The sequence below is a fragment of the Notechis scutatus genome, chromosome 4 (genome assembly GCF_049901735.1).
Source record: "Notechis scutatus isolate UNSWTSFEM ecotype Mainland chromosome 4, rNotScu1.2, whole genome shotgun sequence".
NCBI classification, from domain to species: domain Eukaryota; kingdom Metazoa; phylum Chordata; class Lepidosauria; order Squamata; family Elapidae; genus Notechis; species Notechis scutatus.
The window spans coordinates 67019864-67042161 of NC_142012.1; the positions used below are offsets into that span (position 1 = coordinate 67019864).

The 22298-nt window shown below is 33.6% G+C and overlaps 1 protein-coding gene across 6 annotated transcripts in view; it reads left to right on the plus strand.

Moving 5' to 3' along the window:
• The window catches only part of FSTL5 (follistatin like 5), a 389133-nt gene that overhangs the window by 321577 nt on the left and 45258 nt on the right, over nt 1-22298 (plus strand). For 4 of the 6 annotated variants that reach the window (XM_087963650.1, XM_026675826.2, XM_026675827.2 and 1 more), the window contains 2 exons: nt 13003-13029; nt 17777-17895. In XM_087963650.1, the coding sequence (XP_087819776.1) occupies nt 13003-13029; nt 17777-17895 (146 nt within the window). The remainder of the gene's footprint in view (nt 1-13002; nt 13030-17776; nt 17896-22298) is intronic. The other 2 variants (XM_087963651.1, XM_026675828.2) reach the window with 1 other exon arrangement.

Here is a 22298-nt window from a genome sequence, read left to right on the forward strand (position 1 = left end):
AGAGTCCTGAAAATGTTTGTTTGAAGTACAGATGTCGTTCATTTTGCTATTAAAGTGAACCATGGGGAAACTAGCTTTTACTGACTGTAATAAAGGTTCCCATGGTATTTTTTTATTCAGACTTATTGAAGGGAAAGATACAAAACTTCAATTTTCCCCCTTTTGATTTTGCCAACAATTCAATCTGTTAACGTGAAATAAATCTTTGAAACACATTAAAGTTGCATTTAAAATTGATATTAGACTTCTTAGGCATAATAATATACTATACAATTGTCTATTGGGAGATTAACATACAGTGTTTTATTTTTATTTTATTTATTTATTTATTTATTTTGATTTGTCAATCGCTTACAAGATAATAGGTATAAGTGTACACATAGTTATGAATACATGAAATGGGTACATTTAAGAAAAATAAAAAGAAACAATAGGACAGGGACGGTAGGCACATTGGTGCGCTTATGCACACCCCCTGCAGACCTCTTAGGAAAGGAGTGAGGTCAATAGTAGACAGTCTAAGGTTAAAGTTTTTGGGGTTTGGGGAAGGAACCACAGAGTCAGGTAGAGTATTCCAGACATTGACCACTCTGTTGCTGAAGTCGTATTTCCTGCAATCAAGTTTGGTGTGGTTAACCTTGAGTTTGTATCTATTGTTTGCTCTTGTGTTGTTATGGTTGAAGCTGAAGTATTCATTGACAGGTAGGACATTGCAATGTATGATTTTATACACTATACTTAGATCAGACCGAAGATGGCGTAATTCAAGGTTTTCTAGGTCTAGAATTTCAAGTCTGGTGACATAAGGTATTCTATGAGTAGAGGAGTGGAGAACTCTTCTTGTGAAATATTTCTGGACTTTCTCAACTATGTTAATATCAGATAAGTAATGTGGGTTCCAGACTGATGAGCTGTATTCGAGTATTGGTCTAGCAAATGTTTTGAATGCTCTAATTAGTAGTGTGATGTTACCAGAGAAAAAGCTACCTAGGATTATGTTAACAACTCTTAATGCCTTTTTGACTATGTAGTTACAGTGGGTTCTAGCACTTAGATCATTAGAGATGAGTATTCCAAGCTCCTTTACAGAGCTTGGATCATCAACAAGGTCTTGACTATTCAGTTTATATTTTATTTTCTGATTTTTTTTTTGCCAATATGTAAGACAGAGCATTTATTTGTTGAGATTTGAAGTTGCCATTTGTTTGACCATTCTGATACATAGTCAAGATCTTTTCGAAGGGTAGTAGTATTGTTTGTGGTATTGAACAGCTTTACATCATCAGCGAAAAGAACACTGTTGCTCTTAATATGATCACAGAGGTCATTTATGTAGAGTATGAAGAGAGTTGGTCCTAGAACACTGCCTTGGGGGACACCACTATTGACATATACAGAATTTGATAGGACACTCCCAGTTTTGACCATTTGTTGTCTGTTTGACAGGAATGCTTCTATCCAGTTATGCAGTTGTCTAGAGATACCAGAGTTGTCCAGAGTGTTTTCTAGAAGTCTGAATGTGTTGTGTATGTGTGTATGTATATATATAATTATAGCATGACTTGAGATTCAAACGCATAATAATTAATGATATAAAAGCTTTCTTGGTAAGCACCAACTTTAGGAACCTTAGATTCAAAATAAAATGTGGGTTTAATGTGACTTTAGTCACAATTTAATCTCACAAAGTGTGTGTGTGTGTGTGTGTGTGTAAATCACTTGATTTCAAAAAAATCTTCCTAGGTGAAATAACAGAGCAATCCAATCTAACATTAATAATACTAAATATTAATAATATACTAATTGGACTAAATCACCTACAGTACAAGGTCTCTTCCAACTCTGTTATTCTGCATTTTGTATTTTAACATATAAATTGTGTTAATCTAATAAAGTGACAATCATTTGTAAAGTTTGAATTAAACTATTTTTAGCATAGGGTTACAAGTCTAAAAGTACATCCAATGAACTATTATAAAGAGCTGCTCTCCACTCTCTGTCATTAATTGGAAGATCACATTACATGAACCCTACGGTCTTATAACTTTGACTACCATTTTTATTACACTTAGATATTAACAATTAAAGTATACATCGATGCTGAATTAATTTAATTTATTTATTATTTTGTTTAGAAAGAAAATATAGTCCTAACAAGCGCTCTCAGTAAATTCATTAATCAAAACATAAAATGGCCATTCATTAATAGTTCATAGTTCTATTGTTTAGCAAGTTCCAATTATAAAAGAAATGTATATCTTCTGTGAAAAACATAGTTTTTTTAGGGCTAATATGTGTATTTCTCTAAAATGTAAGTGATTTCAGAAGTATCAATGAAAAACTATCGATTATCAAAATAAGTATTAGATACTTGACATTTTAATTGATAAATAAATCATTTTAAGATATCCCATGAAAACATTTCTCTATTTTATAAAAAAATATCATCTCCCCTTATTTTTTTCTTGGTTGCATTTATACTCCACTTTTTCTCTAGGAATAGTCAAGGTAGTGTTCATGAGAGATTTCCATAATTTTATAATTGTTTGACAAATTTGGGACAAGAAAATGTGACTTGTCCAAAATCAGACAGTGAGTTTCAAGGTGAATTATGAACCTGAACCTACATTTCTTAGTACTAACCCAACACCTTGATCCTTTCACTCTATACCATGGGTGTCAAATTCAATTTCATTGAGGACCACATCAGGGAGGGCATGGCTGGGAAAAGCATGGCCAGGATAGGCATGGCCAGGGTGGGTGTGGCTAGTTGACATCACTTGTGTCGGGGGCACCTGTGTTGGCAAGTGCGAAGATAGGACTTCCTCAGACCCACCCTTATTCACATTATAATCTCCTTCCTTCCTTCCTTCACTTTTCCTTCTCCTTTTTTCTTCATTCCCCTCTTTCCTTATTTTTACTTCCTTGCTCTTGTCCCGTCTTTCCTTCTTTTTTTTGTCTTTCCTCTTTCCCTTTCTCCTTTCCTGTCCCTTCTTGCATGCTCAAATGCAAAAGGGGAAACATTTCTCCTTTTGTTTTGTTTTTAGTTTGTTTTGATAGTGAAAACGTGTGGCCTTCCTGAGCTCTGTTTTCACTGACAGAGGCCCCGCAAGCTGGTCCTTTTCTGTTTCCAGGGTGAGTCTGGGGGGCAGATCTAAGTACCCTGCAGGCCAGATCCAGCCTGCGGGCATGTACCTTACCTATTTATTTATTTCTTATCACTTTTGCACCATCTCAAGTTACCCATTCTTTGGGGTTCACAATAATATAGTAAAACTATAAAGCCACATCATTAAGGTCATTAGAACATTCTACATCCATCTCCAGAAAGATAACACCTCAGCAAACAAATGACAGGCAAAGAGCCATTGTATTTTCAAAGGATTATCAGAGCAAGTATGTTTTCCATTTAGGTGGTTAACATATAAGTCATCTAGATCATGTGAAGGATGAGAAAGATATTATACACAAAACTATTATGATATATTTATAGTATTTCATTATGACTGTTTACATTCAACAAATTCTTAGTTTAGGCTTTAATTGAGCAATAACGTCAGAATAGATTGTCTTAATGACCATCCATCTGGAAGTACCAGCTTCATAGAAACGAGGAAAGAACTTTTAATACATTTCCCATGCTAGTGAAAAAGTATGATTCCCAATGTTACAACACTATTCATTGAGCTGTAGCCTATAAATAAACATTGGCCTTGTTTTAATACAAGTAATCTAAAGTCCAAATTATTTCTCTGAATACAGTTGGGAAAAAAGTTTTTCATTTATTTCTAGATGGGTTTAATATCTGATGCTGAATTAATATTGATTATACATATTTTAATCTTTGCCACCTATTTCATTTGGTTTCTCACTTTGCACATTCAGCAACTGTGATTCTGTAATATTAATGAAATAGCTTCTCTAAATCCTTTCATCTGTTCATTCACTGCTAGCCAGAAATTATCTAGTACTTGTATTCTCTTTAGTAGATAATTTTCTAATAGAAAGGCTTTTTTTTCCATTTCAGAGTCTTACCACATAAGAAAGATATTATATGATCTGAATGCTAGGAATCTCTAGATTTATAGCTATTCTTTGTTTCATGCAATGTAGGATGAGGCTAAAAGCTATTTTGATTCATTTTGTGCAATTTTGCAATATGTAGCAAAAGTAAATTATATATAACAACTGTCTGCTGCATCTCATTTCAACAATATATAGTGCATTTGTCTCATTCAAAAAGGAATAAGTTGGGCTGCTGATTTGATGTCTAAATATATAGTGTTAAACAAGGATGTATGTGTGAGGTCACTGATTTAAGACAGCAGCTTTTAATGTCCTAAGATCTAAAAATAAATCCTGAAATATTGTAGTGTCTATAAAATTTTCAGAGAAAAGGAATCTCTCTCTCTCTCTCTCCCTCTCTCCCCCCCCTCTCTCTCTGTGTGTGTGTATAAATGTGCCAAAATATATAAAGAAACGCTCAACCTCAGAAGGTTGAGAGTTCAATCATAGGCAGCAACAGATATTTATCAGGGCATAAAGATTAAAATACCTGCAGTAAATTCCTCATAGCCATCACACAATGGCCTATTTCCAAGCAATCCACAGATTCACATAATTCTTCTATTCATATCATTTAACTATTTCCCTTATCATCTGTTCAGTTGTGAAGATTTCAATAAAATCTGCTTAATGCAGATATTTTCCCAGAATAAGAATGTTTAGGTTACTGTACATTTTCATTCCTTCTATGTTAGAGTATATACATTTCTTACTTTCTTACTTCTTACTTCAAGTTGGCTTTTCTTTCTCTTTCATAATCTGGACCAATTAACTTAGTATTATTAAATTTGCCAGTTCAGTTAAAATTTTGGAATTAAAATTAGATTAAACATTGAATACAGAAAATTATTCAAGTTATTTAAGTTATAAAAGATATCGGAATGAAGTTGATGCAAATTATTTGTGGTAGTTTCTTAGGATCTTAATTGTTTCCTGACATCAAATCCCAACAGATTCATTTTTTTCCAGTTGAACAGCTATTTAAAGCAGAAGTCAGTAAATAGTAATTCCTGTTCAATTAATGTTATTCCAGAGTAAGTCTGATTAAATATGCTTCTTATATTCACATCATTATTACCCTACGTCTGAGAAACTTAAATTATATGATTTTTTTTAAATTCCAAAAATGCATGTGATACTGCTTGTTTTCCTAGAGAGTTTTAGTGGTTGTCTACATATTCTAAAAACAAAATGAAACCAAACAAAAGGAAGTAGCATTCCTAGCCTGTTCACATTTTAAATATGTATGCCAAATTACTGATATTTGTAAATTTGAAGAAAGAGATAGATGATAGATCTATAGATACCCTGTTTCTCCAACAATATGGCCTCCCCCAATAGGAAGTCCCAGCATGTTTTATAGGCATGAAATGAAATTAAGCCCCTCCCCCCAAATGAAGGCCTATATTAAAACATGTGAAATGGGGGGGAATGGTGGGGGGGGCTTGCCGTTAGGAAGTACTTTTGTTGCACACCCGGATATGGTGCTGCCTGCGTTGACCCCGATACGAAGTGCCCCACCAACGCCGAGGTCAACATCCAAGCTGTCGCAGCCCACCCGAAGATGCAAGGGGGGAAAATTAAGTCACCCCTGAAAAGACGACCTAGCCATTTTTTCGGGGCTCAAAAAAAATAAGACCCGGCCTTATTATATGAGAAACACGGTAGTCATCATTTGAATTCTATATTATGTTTCGTTGTGTGTCCCATTGGTAATTAGAGCTATCAAATTTGAATTGCCAAGATTTGGATAAATATTAGATAGCAGCAAAATAGTACAGAAAATGCTGTGGTATTTTTAAATTGAATAGTTATACACATTTCTGCAACTGAGATGTGCCAGTAGTTCTGCTGGTAACATAGTATTGTTTTTATTTATTTATTTAGTTTAGTTTGTCAAACATGTATGAGAAAAGAAGTATAAGTATGAACATAACATATAAACATATAAGTATAAACTGATATAATAACATAATAAATGAGTATGAATAAATGGGAACAGTAAGACAGGGACGGTAAGCACACTGGTGAGCATATGCATGCCCCCTTACAGACCTCTTAGGAATGGAGTGAGGTCCACGGTAAACAGTTTAATGTAACAACAGAGTCAGATAGTGAGTTCCAGACATTGACCACTCTGTTGCTGAAGTCGTATTTTCTGCAAACGAGTTTGGAGTGGTTTACTTTGAGTTTGTATCTATTGTTTGCTTGTGTGTTGTTGTGGTTGAAACTGAAGTAGTCATTGACAGTTAGGACATTGAAGCAGACAATTTTGTGTACTAAGCTTAAGTCAGACCGTAGGTGGCATAGTTCTAAATTGTCTAGGTCCAAAATTTCAAGCCTGGTGGCATAAGGTATTCTATTGCGAGCTGAGGAGTGGAGTACTCTTCTCATGAAATACCTCTGGACTCATTCAATTGTATTAATGTCCGTTATACAATGCGGATTCCAGGCAGATAAACTGTATTCGAGAATTGGTCTGGCAAAGGTTTTGTATGCCCTGGTTTGCAGTCCAATGTTTCCGGAGAAGAAGTTTCAAAAAATGAAGTTAACAACTGTTAATTCCTTTTTGGCAATGCTGTTACAGTGTGCTCTGGGGCTTAGATCTTTTGAAATGAGTACTCCTAGGTCCTTGACATGTAATGGTATATGTTGTGGCTCCGGGTTTGGAATCTGCTCCTGTGGCAGATATGAGTTCAATTGATGAGGATATGGAAGCAAAATATGAGCCGGCTTTGATTAGTGACTTGGATAGTAGCCAGGATGAGGAGATGGATGTAACAAGGGGAGATAAACCTGATTTAATAGAGTTGTCAGGACCTTCGACCTCCTCTGGTTCCTTATCTGAGCAGCAGCCGGGAATGGCTGACAGGGAAGGCATCAGAGAGTTTTCCAGTGGAGAAGACAATTTGGAGAACTTATGGCTAGACGTCAGAAACAGAAGGAGGCTCAGACGTGAATCTCAATTAGGGAGAAGGCGTCGAGCCAGTAATTAATTAGGGAAATTAACACGATCCATAAGTGGATAAAAGGACACGGCTGGGCTGGTGGAACTCGCCAGAAGCAAAGTGTCTAAATGGAGTGAAGATATGCAATAAACTCTCTCTCTTTTTTTTTTTTTGAAACAAATTTTATTGATTTTAAAGACAAACAAACCATCGTTAACCATTAAATACATAAAACCTCTCCATTATTAATTTTACAAGTCAAATAAAATATTATTTTATACAACATAATTCTATTTTTCACCATTTCAACATAACCATATAGATATCTCTTAACAAATTTCTCATTATTTCTCTTTTCGTATTCAATTTCATTAATTATTATTAATTTTCTATATTTATCCAGTTTATAATCATCTTCATTCCTCTCTGTCTTGTTTAACATTATTCTCATCCAACATTCCTCCGAGGTTTTATTAATTCTCAAAGAAAACATAGACACACAAAACACAAAAATATAAAACTTCTTTTAAGAAAGTAGTTTGGCCCCAGATTACCTCTCTTTGTATGGACTTCAATTAAATTCGTGCTCATCTTATATACCATTACCTATCTTATTTACCATTCTATATCTTCTATATAACTTCTCCCCACTTTTCACTCTTCTTATTTCTATTTTATTTAATTCATTTTAATTTAAATCATTGTATTTATATTTTTTGTCCATTCTTTCCAAATTATTCATTTATCTCATTCCCTACAGCAAGTAAAAAAAAAAAAAAAAGAATTTCTCCTGAAATCACTGATCAAGGTATGATGCCTTTCTATCCTCCCCCTAAATTAATATTTAAAATAACACCTAATACCCAATCTGATTCTGCTTAGTACATTCAACCTACTAACCTCTAAAGAAAGAAAATAATAAGTCCATAATAATTAATATAATTAAATAATAAATCTAAATTTTAAATCTTATAGCATTCCAATTGTCTATTTCAAGAAACAAGTGCTACAATAATGAGTTTATAATAAGATCAAAACAACAGTAAATTAAACTTTTTAATTAAACTCAATATTTTAAACATTCCTTTTAATCTTTTATTAAATTTTAAAATCTATCATTACTAAACATATTTTAGTCGTTTGTTAATTCTTATAACATTCTAATTTTCTATTTCTAATACAAATACTACCATACCATCTTATGTACCTTGCAGAATCTTCTTTTTTAAAGAAATTATACATTACCCTTTATCCCTAAAAAAATTTCCTTTTTTCCCATCCTGTTTTATACCTTTGTGGCTTTTCCCTCCCTTTTCCCTTCCTTTCTTATCCCACCTAACCTTTTTACCTCCAGCTTCCCCTTTCTGTTGTATTCCTTTCTCCTTTTGCTCAGTAACATTAACATTGAATTGGTTTTGCATCTTATTTTTCCTTTTCTTAAGTATTTTTTTAAATCTTAAGTCCTTCATTTTCCTTCCTTTCTTTCTCCTTTCTCTCTTAACTAAATTTTTAGATTCATTGAAGATGGCGTCTTCTTCTTCCTCTCCTTCCATTTCCTCCATCTGTTGTTGTATTTGATAATTAACAAGCGCCATTTCTAAAAAGAGGAAGGCTTCTTTCACAGCGTCTTTTCTTTCTTCATATTCTCTAAGTTCATCAACAGATAAAGCCATTCTTTATTCTTCTTCTTAAAGCAACCAAAATGTTTCAAAAGTTAGAGCAATTCCCCAAAGTTCCAGAGAGAGTCAATCAGTCCAAACAAAACACAAAGTTCTCACTTTCTCTTCCTGGTGAGGTATCAAAGGGAAAGGAAAAAACCTCCAATCTATATTTTAAAGCCTTGTTGCAATTAATTTCTGGTCTCAAGATCTTCAAGGCATCTCCTCCAACAAAATCTTAATATATATATATTTTTTGTCCTCTTCCTTCCCACTTATAACAAGAAGCCAAGTTTTTACCTTTTATAAAAAAACAACAGGTTTCTCAATGGCCATTTGTTGATTCCATAAGGAAGAAGAGTGAACTTTCCCTTTCAGCACTCAATTTTGCCACTTGAAATCCTCCTCTGGAAACGAAGTATTGTTCAGAAAACCATAGTTCTCAGGATTAAACGCCTCTTAAAATCCTGGGTCAGCCACAAAAACTTTCTCTTAACAACTTTCTCCTCTCTTCCTCCTGCTCAGTCTTACCCAGCTGCTGGCTTCTTTGAGGCGGCCATTACAGACCGCCGCTCAACCGTCTTGGGAGAGGGGGGTTTTGCCGGCTGGGAAGGGGGTCTGCAACACCCCCAAACCCCTCACCAGCTCCCCCTATCTTCGGCTGCCTCTTCGTGGCAGCCTTAGCCTCCAGATCCGTGGATCGGAGGCACCAAAGTGGCTAGCGCGGCAGGGATCGCGCAGGATCGCAAATCCCTGCCGCTAGCGAAGCTGACAAACCGGAAGTTTCAAGATATGCAATAAACTCTCTGAGGCTTGTGAATTACTGCTACGCCAGGATTGCCAGACAGAGTGTGGATTTATTGCTGTGTTTTGGAATTACTCCAGCCGTTCTCTTGTGGGGGGTTGTTTTTGATTTGAATTAATTCTGAAACGGCTGCTTTTTGTTTTGCTCGCCTGCAATTAAAGGGGAGACATAACAGGTATATATCCTAAAACAGTCCTAAAGCCAAGTGTATTCTACTATTTATTTATTTATGAATCAAAGTTGATGTGATTACCTGAAGCCCATCTTAAACAAGGATTTAGAGTCCCTCCTAAGTTTTATCATTTACATTATACTGTATAAGCATGTTCTACACATTTATGTTGTCTGTTTCTGAATACTGTGAATATTCATTTGAAAATAAGGTATCAAATAACATATACATGGAATTGTAGTCTTAAACTGATACCCGTTATCTTTTTAGTCAGAATTGATCATACGATTAGCATGTCATGAAAAAATTCTAGACATCTGTTTTATTTCTTTATTTATTAATCATATTTAACCACCCTTCTTATAATAAAGTTCTCCATTAGCATTTTTATTGAGTTATGAAGCATTATAAAATACAAAATACAAAGTAAATAGAAGTGTGGGGAGGGGAAAGAAAAGTGAGGAGAAATGGAGGGGGGTGAAAAAGCAGCATTGACTTACAACTCTTTCTGTTACAGTAAAATAATGATCAAATCACAACTTTTTCCTTTTCCATATTAATATGAACAAGTCATTTCTATAAAGATCTATCATTCTAATCAGTAAAGTCAGAGTTTTATTCTTTTCCACATCAAGCACGAAGTTCAGAAGTGGTTTCCATGTGGAAACAAAAATACTTATGTTCTTTTCTCCTTCTCCCAATAAAATGATTTTAGGCGCCTTATAATAAAAATTATCATAAAAAGCTAGATGTTGAAAACTACAATGAAAAGGCATCAACACTTTTATGGACAGCAAGCTAGAGGAAAATATATCTCATCTCATTAAAATGCCATTTCCTTGATGGCATAGGCATGCTTTGAGGGACTTCCAGAAGAATGTCAAGGATAACCATTTTATTTAATTGTCTCTTTGACTACTCATTTCTGGGCAGTCATACTCTATTTTCAAAAGTTTTTTTTTTTAAATCACTAAGCCTATGTATGGATGTGCATTTGTGTCTGTATTTAAACAATATTAATGAATTCAATATACTGGTTTTTTTCTATATTTTAATTTTTATTCAAAAAATTAAAATAGAAACTGAAAAAAAGGGAAAAATATTTAAAAAAACATTGAAAAATGTGCTTAAAAATGGACACAAACACATATGCATATATTATCCCCTAATTGAATACTGTTAAATATACTGCAATAATATTAGTTTCCAACTCCTTGCGAAGCAATTCCAAAATTTTTAAACTTCTGACTGTATTTGAAATCCATTGACCTGCCGTTTATCTACTATATTAATAACAAAGTGGTTAACAGGTAGAACAACAGCAAAAAATAAAATTTCAAAATCCTCTACTAACAATCTATGATTGTATTTAACTCGTAGAAAGTTTACCACAGCTGTTTGCTTCTTAATAAAATCTCTTATCAATTGTCTGATTGAATATAATTAATCCACTAACCAAAATTGATCTATTTTCCAGGTGGAAAATAGATAGATCCAGGTGGAATTGCTTCCCAGTTAAATATAATAAGTCAATTCCTCAATCTTATTCAATCTTCTTAAGAGAAACCAATTTATTGCTCATCTAATTCTGTCAGCTCTAAGTCTGTAAGGTACATATTACTTTCAGTTTTCTCCACTGAATCTGCCAGTTTCAGACCTAGCTCCTTTTCTGAGTCTGATTTAGCTGCAGTTGCTTGCATCTGAACATTCTCTTTAGATTGATTTGTAACCATTGTTACTTTGTCAAACTTTACTAAAGTTTTCAAATTGCAATTGTAGATTAAAAAGCATTCTTTCCTTGAACGCCTCCCAGAGAGCTTTGTCTGTAAATACTCTACCTGACCCTGTAGTTTCTTCCCCAAACCCCAAAAACTTTAACCTTAGATTATCTACTATTGACCTCACCCCTTTCCTAAGAGGTCTGTAGGGGGGGGGGGGCTGCATAAGTGCACCAACGTGTCTACAGTCCTTTTCCTATTGTTTCTTTATATCTTTCTTATATGTATCCATTTCATGTATCCATAACTATGTTTATACTTATACCTGTTATCTTATAATTGCTTGACAAAATAAATAAACAAACAGATAAATAAATAAATAAAATAAACTTACATTGTTTGCTCCCCTATAGCTCCTGTAGCTTAGCAATGAAAGATGAAAAGTTCTTCAAGGACAGAACATTCCTCGCATTAAAAATAAAGAAAAAGGAGGAGATTTTGATCCAAGATTAAAATAAAATTTAAGAAAATTTAGAAGTTAACAAAACAACAAAATTCCTACAGTGAGAGTCCAATATAGATGTAAATCAAATCAAGACACTTTCACTACCCAGGAACGCACAACTATGAAGAAACAATAGTCAAACCAACACAGTAGCTCAAACGAAAATGACAGAAAAAGAAAAATACATAAAATCCAGCAAGAGTTAGAATAAATCAGATTCAACCAGTTGGCTAACTTTGGCTAAATAAGATTCAACTAGTTGACTAACCAGTTGGCTAAAGATAAACAGCCAAGTAAAATAGAAATTTCAAAAAGTTCAATTAAAACCAAGGCATTTTCCCCACCCCCCAAAACGAGCAAGAGATGGAGGCCAAACTTTATGGCCATTCCTATTGGAAACTACAATCTTCAAGATTTGTTTTCCCAGGTGGGTCCACAGTCATCCCAAAGTTGTCTTGGGTCTTTCCTAAGTCTCCAGTTCAAATCAGGGAGCACCACCTCCACCACCAAAGAAACAGCTTTGGCAGCAAAATCAGTTGATTGTTGACAGGAGGGAAAGATTACCCTGCTTTTCAATACACCATCTTGGGGGACGTCCCAATATTGAAATACTATTATTCATCTTGCTCTTTTTTTCCTTTCTGCTCTACTTGGGGGGAGGTATTGCTGTTTCTTATATAGTTTTTAAGTTATCTACTATATTGTGAATTTGTTTATATTGTGACCTTAAAGTATTTTGTATTTAGGCAGTACCAAATGTAATGAATGAATCAATGAATCAATGAACAGTAATTATGGATTGTGTGTGTGTGTGTGTGTGTGTGTGTGTATATATATATATATATATATATATATATATATATATATATATATATATATATATATTCCTAATGTCTATATGTTTGCTTGAAAAATAACAAAATAAAAGTAATGTAATGTGACCACATATAATTTCTACTGAAAATTGCCAAAATGGAGTAAATATAATTAACGAGCAATATACAGATTTTTAAAAATATATATAAATACATGAGCAAAATATATCAGACTCATTTTTTAAAAAATTGTGCAGTATCATTCTTATTTTTATTTTTCATTTTTCTTCTGTTCTTTCTCCCTTACATGCTGCAGTTGCTAACATATTATGGAGAGAGGAAGGTACTATTAACTTTTTCTCCTTTCTATAATAATGAATTTGTCTCATATACATGTTATTTCTAACAAGCACACAATAGCTATTGTTATTATATTTTAATTATGTCTTCATAAATTGCTGCTTCAGTTTAAATTGCTTGTCATTGCAAATAATGCAATATGGTTATTTTCATTCAGAAAAAAAAATCAGTATCTACGAGACATTATGCATTATCACAAGTAAATTCCAATGGAGGATATTTTCCTAAATATGCCCTTCTGCTTTCATAAACCATCCAGCTAATTATGTTATCTATTGTCACAATGTTGACTGAGGGGTGTAAATCATCTTTTTTGTAAAGAATGATATCTTGTGAATCTTCTAAAAAAATTATATTATCTTGAAGTTACAAACCTATTGATCTTTTAAGCTTGCAAAATTGGCAAATAAATAAAAAGAGCTTCATGCCTCTAATTGCTTCTTTGCTTCTAATAATATATACAATATTATATTATATATAATATATAAGAATGGACTTATAATTTAAATATAACTATCAAAATTTTTAAAAGATGTTTCTCACGTGCAAAACCTATTTGGATTATCTCAGTAAAATATTTTAAGCATCAACATTAAACTTAAGTGTGTACAATATAGCAAAGAAAAATTTTAAACAACAGAGTTCAAAAAAACTGAAGTTTAAATTGAAGTGAAGTTTAAATAACAATAAAAGTGATAGAGATAAATCATTGAAAATATACAACATTTTATTTGTGTTTCATAGAATCTATGGAACATAAATAATATATTGTATGAGATTTGTGATTTGGAATTTTCAAGTTTTACTGAATCTAATAGAAAGACTCATTCACAAGATGATGCTCTGTTTATTGTCTCCTATTCCTTTGCCTCTAACAGCAGTTTGATATTATTTTGTCACTGTTCCATGCGGTGAAAATATTCACTTACTGATTTATTTGAGTAAAACTGTAAAAGCTGCCTAGATTTTTCTAACTCTTGCTATAACTATAGTATTTTACAAATTTAAAGCAAATTTCTCCATTTGATATAATACAGGGATAGGTTAAAATGAATCACAGAAACATGTCGAAAGATCAGGGACACATTGAACCTTTATGTGTATCTCTGCTCTTGGTAAAGTTTTTATACTTTCATAGAACAGAACAAAATAACAGAGTTGCAAAGGATCTTCTAGTAACTAGTCCAACCCCCTGCCCAGAAAGGAAACTATACCATTTCAGACAAATGGTTGTCCAATCTCTTCTTAAAACTTGTCCAATAGAAGACAATATATGTGATTCAAAGCTGAACTGTTGGGTTCTTAGTGCTCTTAATTTGGTTTTTCTCTTGTAGATATTTCATTGTTATATTAGCTAATGCAATCAGTATGAAGGACCTGTGTTTTATTGGATGTTTTATACATCATAGCTTGGCTTGTCTGTCTTAATGAAATTGTGTTTTCCTTCTTTATGGTGCCTTAATTAGGATATGTTTTCCTCCTGATTGTTTATCTAGTGCTGTTTTTTGCTTCTTTGAGTGTTGACTGGGGAGATAAAACACTGATGTGTTCTAGAAGATTTGTTTCCTTCTTAGGGTTTTGACTGTGTTGGTAAAATGTTATGTGAGTGGGGTTTGTTTCTACACATCTATTGATAATTGATTCATCTAATTATCAAGCTTGTAAAAATTCCTTAGCATTTTATATTTCCTTGATCTAAGATGTTCAGTTTCCCAATTGAAAATGGTTAAATCTGTCATATTATGAATTTAAACAGCTTTCATTATGTGTTCTGACTGCCAGTTTGTATGCATTCCATACAGTCTGCTAGTCTTCTGCCCGTTGGATCTACATAATGGCTGTTACAGTTTTTGCATTAGATGACTCCTAATTAGATTTCTTTGATTATTGGATCTTTTGGAATCCTTAACATGAAGTTTGATTTGCTTGGAGGCAGTTTGTTGGTTTAGATGCTACAGTAATGCTGAGTGAATATAGTACAGTATAGTATAGTTCATTGTCCTGCAATATTTTCATTTCTTTATTTCATTAAATTTATTATAGCTTCCCACTCAAGTAGTCTCTCATTGTATAAATACATTATAGTTTTTTCAGGTTATAATAGTTGCATTGTTGTGGGTTATATAGTTAGGTACTTTTTGATCAAGTAGGGCATCCATCACATTGGAAATATTCTATAGGTGATATATGTTCTCTTTCTTGTATACCAAGTTATTGTGGTGTATTGGTGCTTGTCTGAATGTTTCTGTACAGTTCCTTTTATGGATGTTTGGCTTGCGGTTAGTAAATGTTTGATAGTAAAACACTTTGTTAATGTGATTTTTTTTCTTCAAAAAGGTGGGTCTCTAATTTGCCATTGTTTCCTCTGCTAATGACAATATCCAGAAAGATAGTGCATTGTTGATTCCTTGTTCTCCTGCAAATTTTATTATTTTCTTGATTGTCTTCTTTAATTGCTTTTTTTATTATGATGAAAGTGTCATCTAACTAGCAGAATTTCACATTTGTATTGTGAAATTGTTACTGCTACTAGACATTGCATCATAGTTTCAGCTATGACTCCTAATAGTAGTGATCCCATGGGTGTTTCCCTCTTTTGGTATATTTGTTGAGCTAAAAGTAGGTGGTGAGAAAAAAGGTCAGCCTATGAGTTCCATAGATCTTGATATTTAAATATTTGGTATTCTCTGCTAGGCTGAAATTAGTATAGTACTGCTGCAATGGGTTGTATTTCTAGTTCTGTATCTATGGATAGGGAAAGTGCTGGACATCCTATAAAAACCATAATTTCATCCTCTTCTGTTCTTAGGTTTTCTGGAGGTTTTCTCTTTGATTTTCTGGAGGCACTATAGTATGAATTGATAGAGTATTCCCTCCTATCTATGAGAAGTCCAAGGTTTTTTGGTGAGTTGATAGCTATATTGTTTGACGGGGACCCTGATAGTGATATGTTTGGACAAAATGGCTTGTGGATTTTTAGATATTTCATGGCAGTGTTTGAGAAAAGGTTGTATTCTTGTTCACTTGGATGAAATTAGATAACTTTCAGAAGCCTGATGTACTTCTCCCTGAATCTGGAACAGAGACAGATCATCTGATAGCCAGAAATATTTGATGTATGATTGCATCCTTTTAAACATTGGATTTACAGATTCAATAGAAAGGACTATAAATAGAATATAGGATTGAATATATTTCACTGGATAGGAAACTGATAGGGATATGTGGATGTCTGAAGGGGACTGGTGTGTTTGGACCCTATTTTTATAGGATTTGTCATAAACTGTAAAACTTATTACATTTGGAGATATTTTCCTTTAAGTCTGTTTTTATATTGCATTTTTGTATTTAAATTCTGCTTGAATTATTGCATACTACGATAGTAGAGATTATAATGTGTTCCTGAAAGTGTACTTGGCTATCTTTGATTAAGGAACTTGTTTATAAATATCTGAGAGAAAATAAAATAACTGAAGTTGTTTAGCCTCGTAATGAAAAGTCTGCAGGAAGACATACATCCAAGTCCAGAGAATACCAAGAACCTGGTCTGTCATTCCAAATGACAAAATGGTTGCTTATTTGCTTAAAAAAAAATACCTGAGTATTAATCTTTTTTCTGGATCACTCTCTAGATTTATGAATGGCTATAAAATTGAATACAAATATTGTCTCTATCCTTAGTTTCACCTTCATTTGTTAGAAATCAAGAGGATTTCTAAATGGACATGCATTCTAAAATGCAATAAGAGTTTTATATCCTTGTAAATTGTCTACAATTATTGCAGGCTGTGTATCAATGAAAGAATGGAAGAATTTGCAGTACTTAAGATAATAATATGAAGAAGAGAGGTTCTCATTATATCCTGACATAAAAAAGTTACAATGGATTTTACAGGAAATAGTTTTGGTGTGTCTATAATCTGTTATCTAATGGCTAGTAATCCAAAGGAGGTATTTAATGTCTTTCCTTCCCTAGAAAAAGTGGGAAATACACCCCAAAATGCACTGTGATCAGTACATGTGTATTCCATTTTTAAAATATTTAAAAAGCCTGATTTATACCCAGATAAACCAGTCTTTTTGAAAGGTAGAGTTTTTTTTTGTGGTGCTTTCTCCCAAATTAAATAAAATTAATTTCCATTGCTAGATCTGATCTTTTTAAAAAATTGTACAAAAAATTATCAGATCAGAAATCTAGTGCTAAAAGTATATGGCCTGCTGAACACTAGTTTTCATGTTGGTATCCTGTGAGATACATTATCTTAAAAAATAGTATCCCTGAAACTTTAGCTGTCAGATCCATTATACAAATGATACACTAATAGTTATATTAACAGAATGATGTTCTCCTAAAGTAAAGTTATGACTGGCTGCAATACATAATATATGCTACCGGATATGTAAAATGCTATTTTATATTATACCATTATTATTTTTTATGTCCTCACATAACTTTAATCCTTTTTAGTCTCAGATAATGGCACGTACAGTATAAGGGTTATTTCCATTTTACTTAAAAATAATTTCAGAGTGATATTCATGAGATTATTTGTTTGTCATTGAGGCTATTACATGAACTCTTGAATCTACATTTTTAAAAACCCTGTACAATCAGAGTTACTAACTTCTCATGCATTAACAAATCAATCTCTTTGGCTTTTAATTAAGGTTTTGTTTAATCATCATTCATTAGGTCTTTAATATACTTTAACATATTTTTCGCTCCTAAGGTCTGGGAATTGGTAATATGTTCTATGTGTTTTATGAAGATGGAATCAAAGTGATACAACCAGTAGAATGTGAATTCCAGAGACACATTAAGCCTAATGAAAAGCTCCTTGGATTTCAGGCAAGTATTCTTAAAATACAGTTATTAGGTTTTTTGTTTTTTTTACCTCAGTAATGAAATCTGCCAAACACTGAATGAAAGACATTCTTCATTACCACTGAATTTTCATTATTTGTATCAGGACATCAGGAACAAATTTCACATACAATATTATTGTTATTATTTAAAAAAAAAATACCCAAAGCATTGGTGGAAATTTTTATACAAATCAAAAAGTATATTACATTCTACTTTTATCATGTGAGGCTAAAATAGAGGGTGGAAAACCATATATTGAAAAGGTGCACTTTTAAATACAAATATTAAATATGGAAAGGATTTGCATGGTCCCTCTCAGATACGATGTGACTTAGAATGAGGAAATCACATCTTTCTCCTTCAGTCCTGGACACTTTTTACAGAGGCACAATTGAGAACGTTTTAACAAACTGCTTTACTATTTGGTTTGGTACCTCAGATAGAAAGTCCATACAGAGAGTGGTAAGGACAGCCGAGAAGATGATAGGAAGCTCGCTTCCCGTTATTCAAGATACTGCTTGTAAGCGCTTTGTGCTTAGAACTCAAAGCATTGTTAGAGACTCCACATAACCACTTTACGGACTTTTTCTGTTCCCCTCTGGGAGTAGGATTCAAAGTACAGTATTTCTAGCAGGACTAACAGATTCTGTAACAGCTTTGTTCCCTATGCTATCTATCTGGTAAAATCACAAGATTCAGTTTTCTTCCCATATACACGTATACGCCTGAACTAGACTGTGATGTTTCTCTGTGTCATAAAATATATGTGATATATGCATAATTTTGTATTTATTAATTAATTTAGTCATGTTTATGTAGTGTATATTGAAGGTGGTGACCCTTTGAAAACTATATGCAACAAATTTTCATTTTAATGTATGCTGATTTGTGTATATTCAAAGTGAAAATAAAGTCATTCTAAGTCTTAGAAGAGTTTGCATCTGCTTCTAACTTTAAGACAAAGTTGCACATTATTAATTAGATATAGTCTGATTCTATCCTGGTTTGTTTGTACAAATAATTTTAACTATATTTTTTCATCTGGAAATATAAATATCTAAAAAAAAAGCACCACTTAAAAATTTAATTCCAACCTTTATTTAATTCCAACCTGTATTTAATTCCAACCTGTATTTAATTCCAGCCTTTTTTTTTTTTTAACCTACAGACTCTTTATAAGTGGGATTAGGAAATTTATTTATATTTCATTTTGACATGTGATGATTCAGATTGTATCTTCACAGTATATCAGAAAAAAACTGTCAAAATGGAGTCTACAAAATTCTAGAATCAGTTTTAAATTGTGTCTCTTAAAATATTCCATATGAGAGAAATCAGTTTTTTCTTATTTTGTATGCCAAAGAAGTTGCTGTGAATGGAAATAAGATAGTTGCTTAACAACTCATCAGTGCCTGCTGCTTTTCCTTCACTTGAAGTCATAATCTTTGATAGCTCATAAGTATTGCTACAGCAGTCTACTAGGATGCATCAAATAGAAGCCGTTATGTTAGGAATAAGTATCATCTGTATGCTAAAATATTTCCTGATGAGCTGTTCCTAAGAATATTATGAAGACAAATACAGGTACATGTGCCACAATTCTAAGGGTTTTTTTTTAATATAGACATGAAGATTTTTTTAAAAAAGAAAACTGTGGTAATATATTACATTATTTAACATAAAACTGTGTTTCTTTATTAGTATTGGAATATTAAAATTATTTCTACTCGTATTTCATAGCTGGTTTATAATGTGTTGTTAGGAATGTGATATTTACTAATGATCAGAGATAATATACAGTGTAAATCCCTGGAGCACTTCATATTTGGAAACTAAGAGGATGCTTAGAAGCATGCAGGGATGTTCATGGAATATTTGGCAATTGCCTTAAGGAAGCTGTTTTTCCTAAAATTATGAATCCCAAAATATATTTTGCTTTCTAGTAAATAATTACACACATATATACTGTACATACAAACAGACATGTATTCAGATCCAATGCTGATATATGAAGGCAGTATCTTCATCTCCATATTAGAAATTAAATTAAATTAAAATCACAGTTAAGGAAATGAAAAATAGGAATTTTTTTTAAAAAAAATTCTTGTACCGTGTTTCTCATATAATAAGGCCGGGTCTTATTTTTTTTTGAGCCCTGAAAACTTCCTATTGGGGGAGGCCGTATTGTTGGAGAAACAGGGTATATATAGCAACTCAAGACCCTATCAATATTATCCTTCATTTTAAAAGAAGTGGTTCCTGCTACTACAGTAATGGCATATATAACTGCAAGATATTCTCAACATTACTTCTGCAAATACGATAAACATGACTAAATATTTGGCAATACGTCTATGGAGATTCTCAGTCATCCAGGTCTTGGTTGTCCCAAATATGCTTCTTTTTATTTTTCAAGAGGCAACTGGACTTTCTGTTTTTTCTCTGAAGAGGTCTCACTTCTCATCCAGAAGCTGAAGATGCGAAACGTCTTCAAAGAAAAACCATAAAGTCCAATTGCCTGTTGAAAAAAAAAGCAACTTTGGGATGATTTGGTAATATCCTTCCATCTCAAAATATTGTAATAATGCAGGATTACAACTCATTCTGCTTGCCCTGGTACAAGGACAGCCCCAACCTAGGAAAACTTGTCTTTAGACTGCCATACAGGCTAATTATGGACATCCTTTCTTGTTTTTGTCAAGGTTAATGTTTTAATGTCAGGCTTTGCTAGCACACATGATGCTGCATTGTCTGCCTTGATGTTAATGTAGTTAAAAGTATGTGCTCTAGTTAGATAGTGTATGTTAATATGGGCACAATCTGTCTCTTCAAGTTGCTGATGTCTATGACTGTTTCATCCTGGGCTGCATGAACAGTGAAGCACTGGGCATTAGGGTATTGTGTTATTGTTGTTGTTGTTGTTTTTAAAGCTAGTGAACTGATAGAATCTGACTTTTTAAATTTCTTGACAGTAATCTCTGAAAAAACAGAAAAAGGATAGAGGCTCAAGAGTCTGACTCTGGTTAGTAAGAAAAATGGAAGTTTCAAGGAGAGAGAGTTCCCAAGAAGGAAAAGATCCTTTATGCTTTTGTTCTTTAAAAAAAAATTATTAAGCATGTTTTATCATTTTGTATCACATTTACAATCTTTGCAGTGCTCCAGCATTGCTGATATTCATACATACATACATACATACATACATACTTACATACGTACATACATACATACATACATACATACATACATAGATGTATATGGATCTTTGGTTTTTCGGGTTTTCTCCCACATAAAATTGGAAGTATCTAGGCGACGTTTCGATGAAGTCTCATTCATCATCTTCAGGCTTGTGTCTTCGGCTTTGTGCTTCTCAGAGTAATGTGAGCTTGCAGCTGCTTCTTCCTTTTAACTGCTAGTGGGGGTGTGACTTGATTGGGTGGGGGCTTGGCTGTGTTCTGATTGGGTGGGGATGTGTTCTGTTCAGGTGGGGGTTTGGCTGTGCTCAGGTTAGTCTTAGTTGCTGGGGGATTTGAGCTGGTGAGCTGTGATCCTGTTGTTTGGCTTTGCGTTCGTGGTCGTGCCACATCTTCATGGTGGGCGTCAGTTCGCTTCATGTATGGGTTGTGGAGGGGCTTGAAGCGGGTAGTGATGCAGCTGCGGTACGGCTTCTGGTCTGTGGTCGTGTTTCATCTTCTGTGTGGGTGTGAATCTGCTTTCTACGTGGAAGTGTGGTGGTAGCATCTTGTGTGGCCCTCGTGGGTGTGGGTCTGGTGTCATTCTTCATGTTAGGTACTCGTTTGTTAATGAGGGCGGGTTTCCAAATGGCTGGTAGGCGGGAGGTATCATCTCGTTTATTCATGCTGTGTGGGCGTTTTCTATCTCTATGGCTTCTCTGATTATTCTGTTGTTGAAATGTTCGGTTTTGGCGATAGTTCTGGTATTTTTAAAGTCAATCTCATGTCCTGTGGCTTTGAGGTGTTGGACCAGGGAAGAGGTCGGTTCTTCTTTTTTGATTGAGTTCTTGTGTTCTTCAATGCGTGCTTCTGTTAGTTTGTCCAATGTATGTGGTGGGACAGGCTGTGCAAGGGATTTCGTATACTCCTTGGTTTTCTAACTCGTGTGATGTGTGTGTGTGTGTGTGTGTGTGTGTGTGTGTGTATATATATATATATATATATATATATATATATATATATATATATATATATATATATATATATATATTTTCTGAGGTTCTCGGGTATTTGTATGTGGATCTTTGGTTATTCGGGTTTTCTCCCGCGTAAGATTCAAAGTATCTAGGCAACGTTTCGGCGAGGTCCCACTCGCCATCTTCAGGCTGGTGCTTTCGGCTTAGTGCCAGTGCAAACGTTGCCTAGATACTTTGA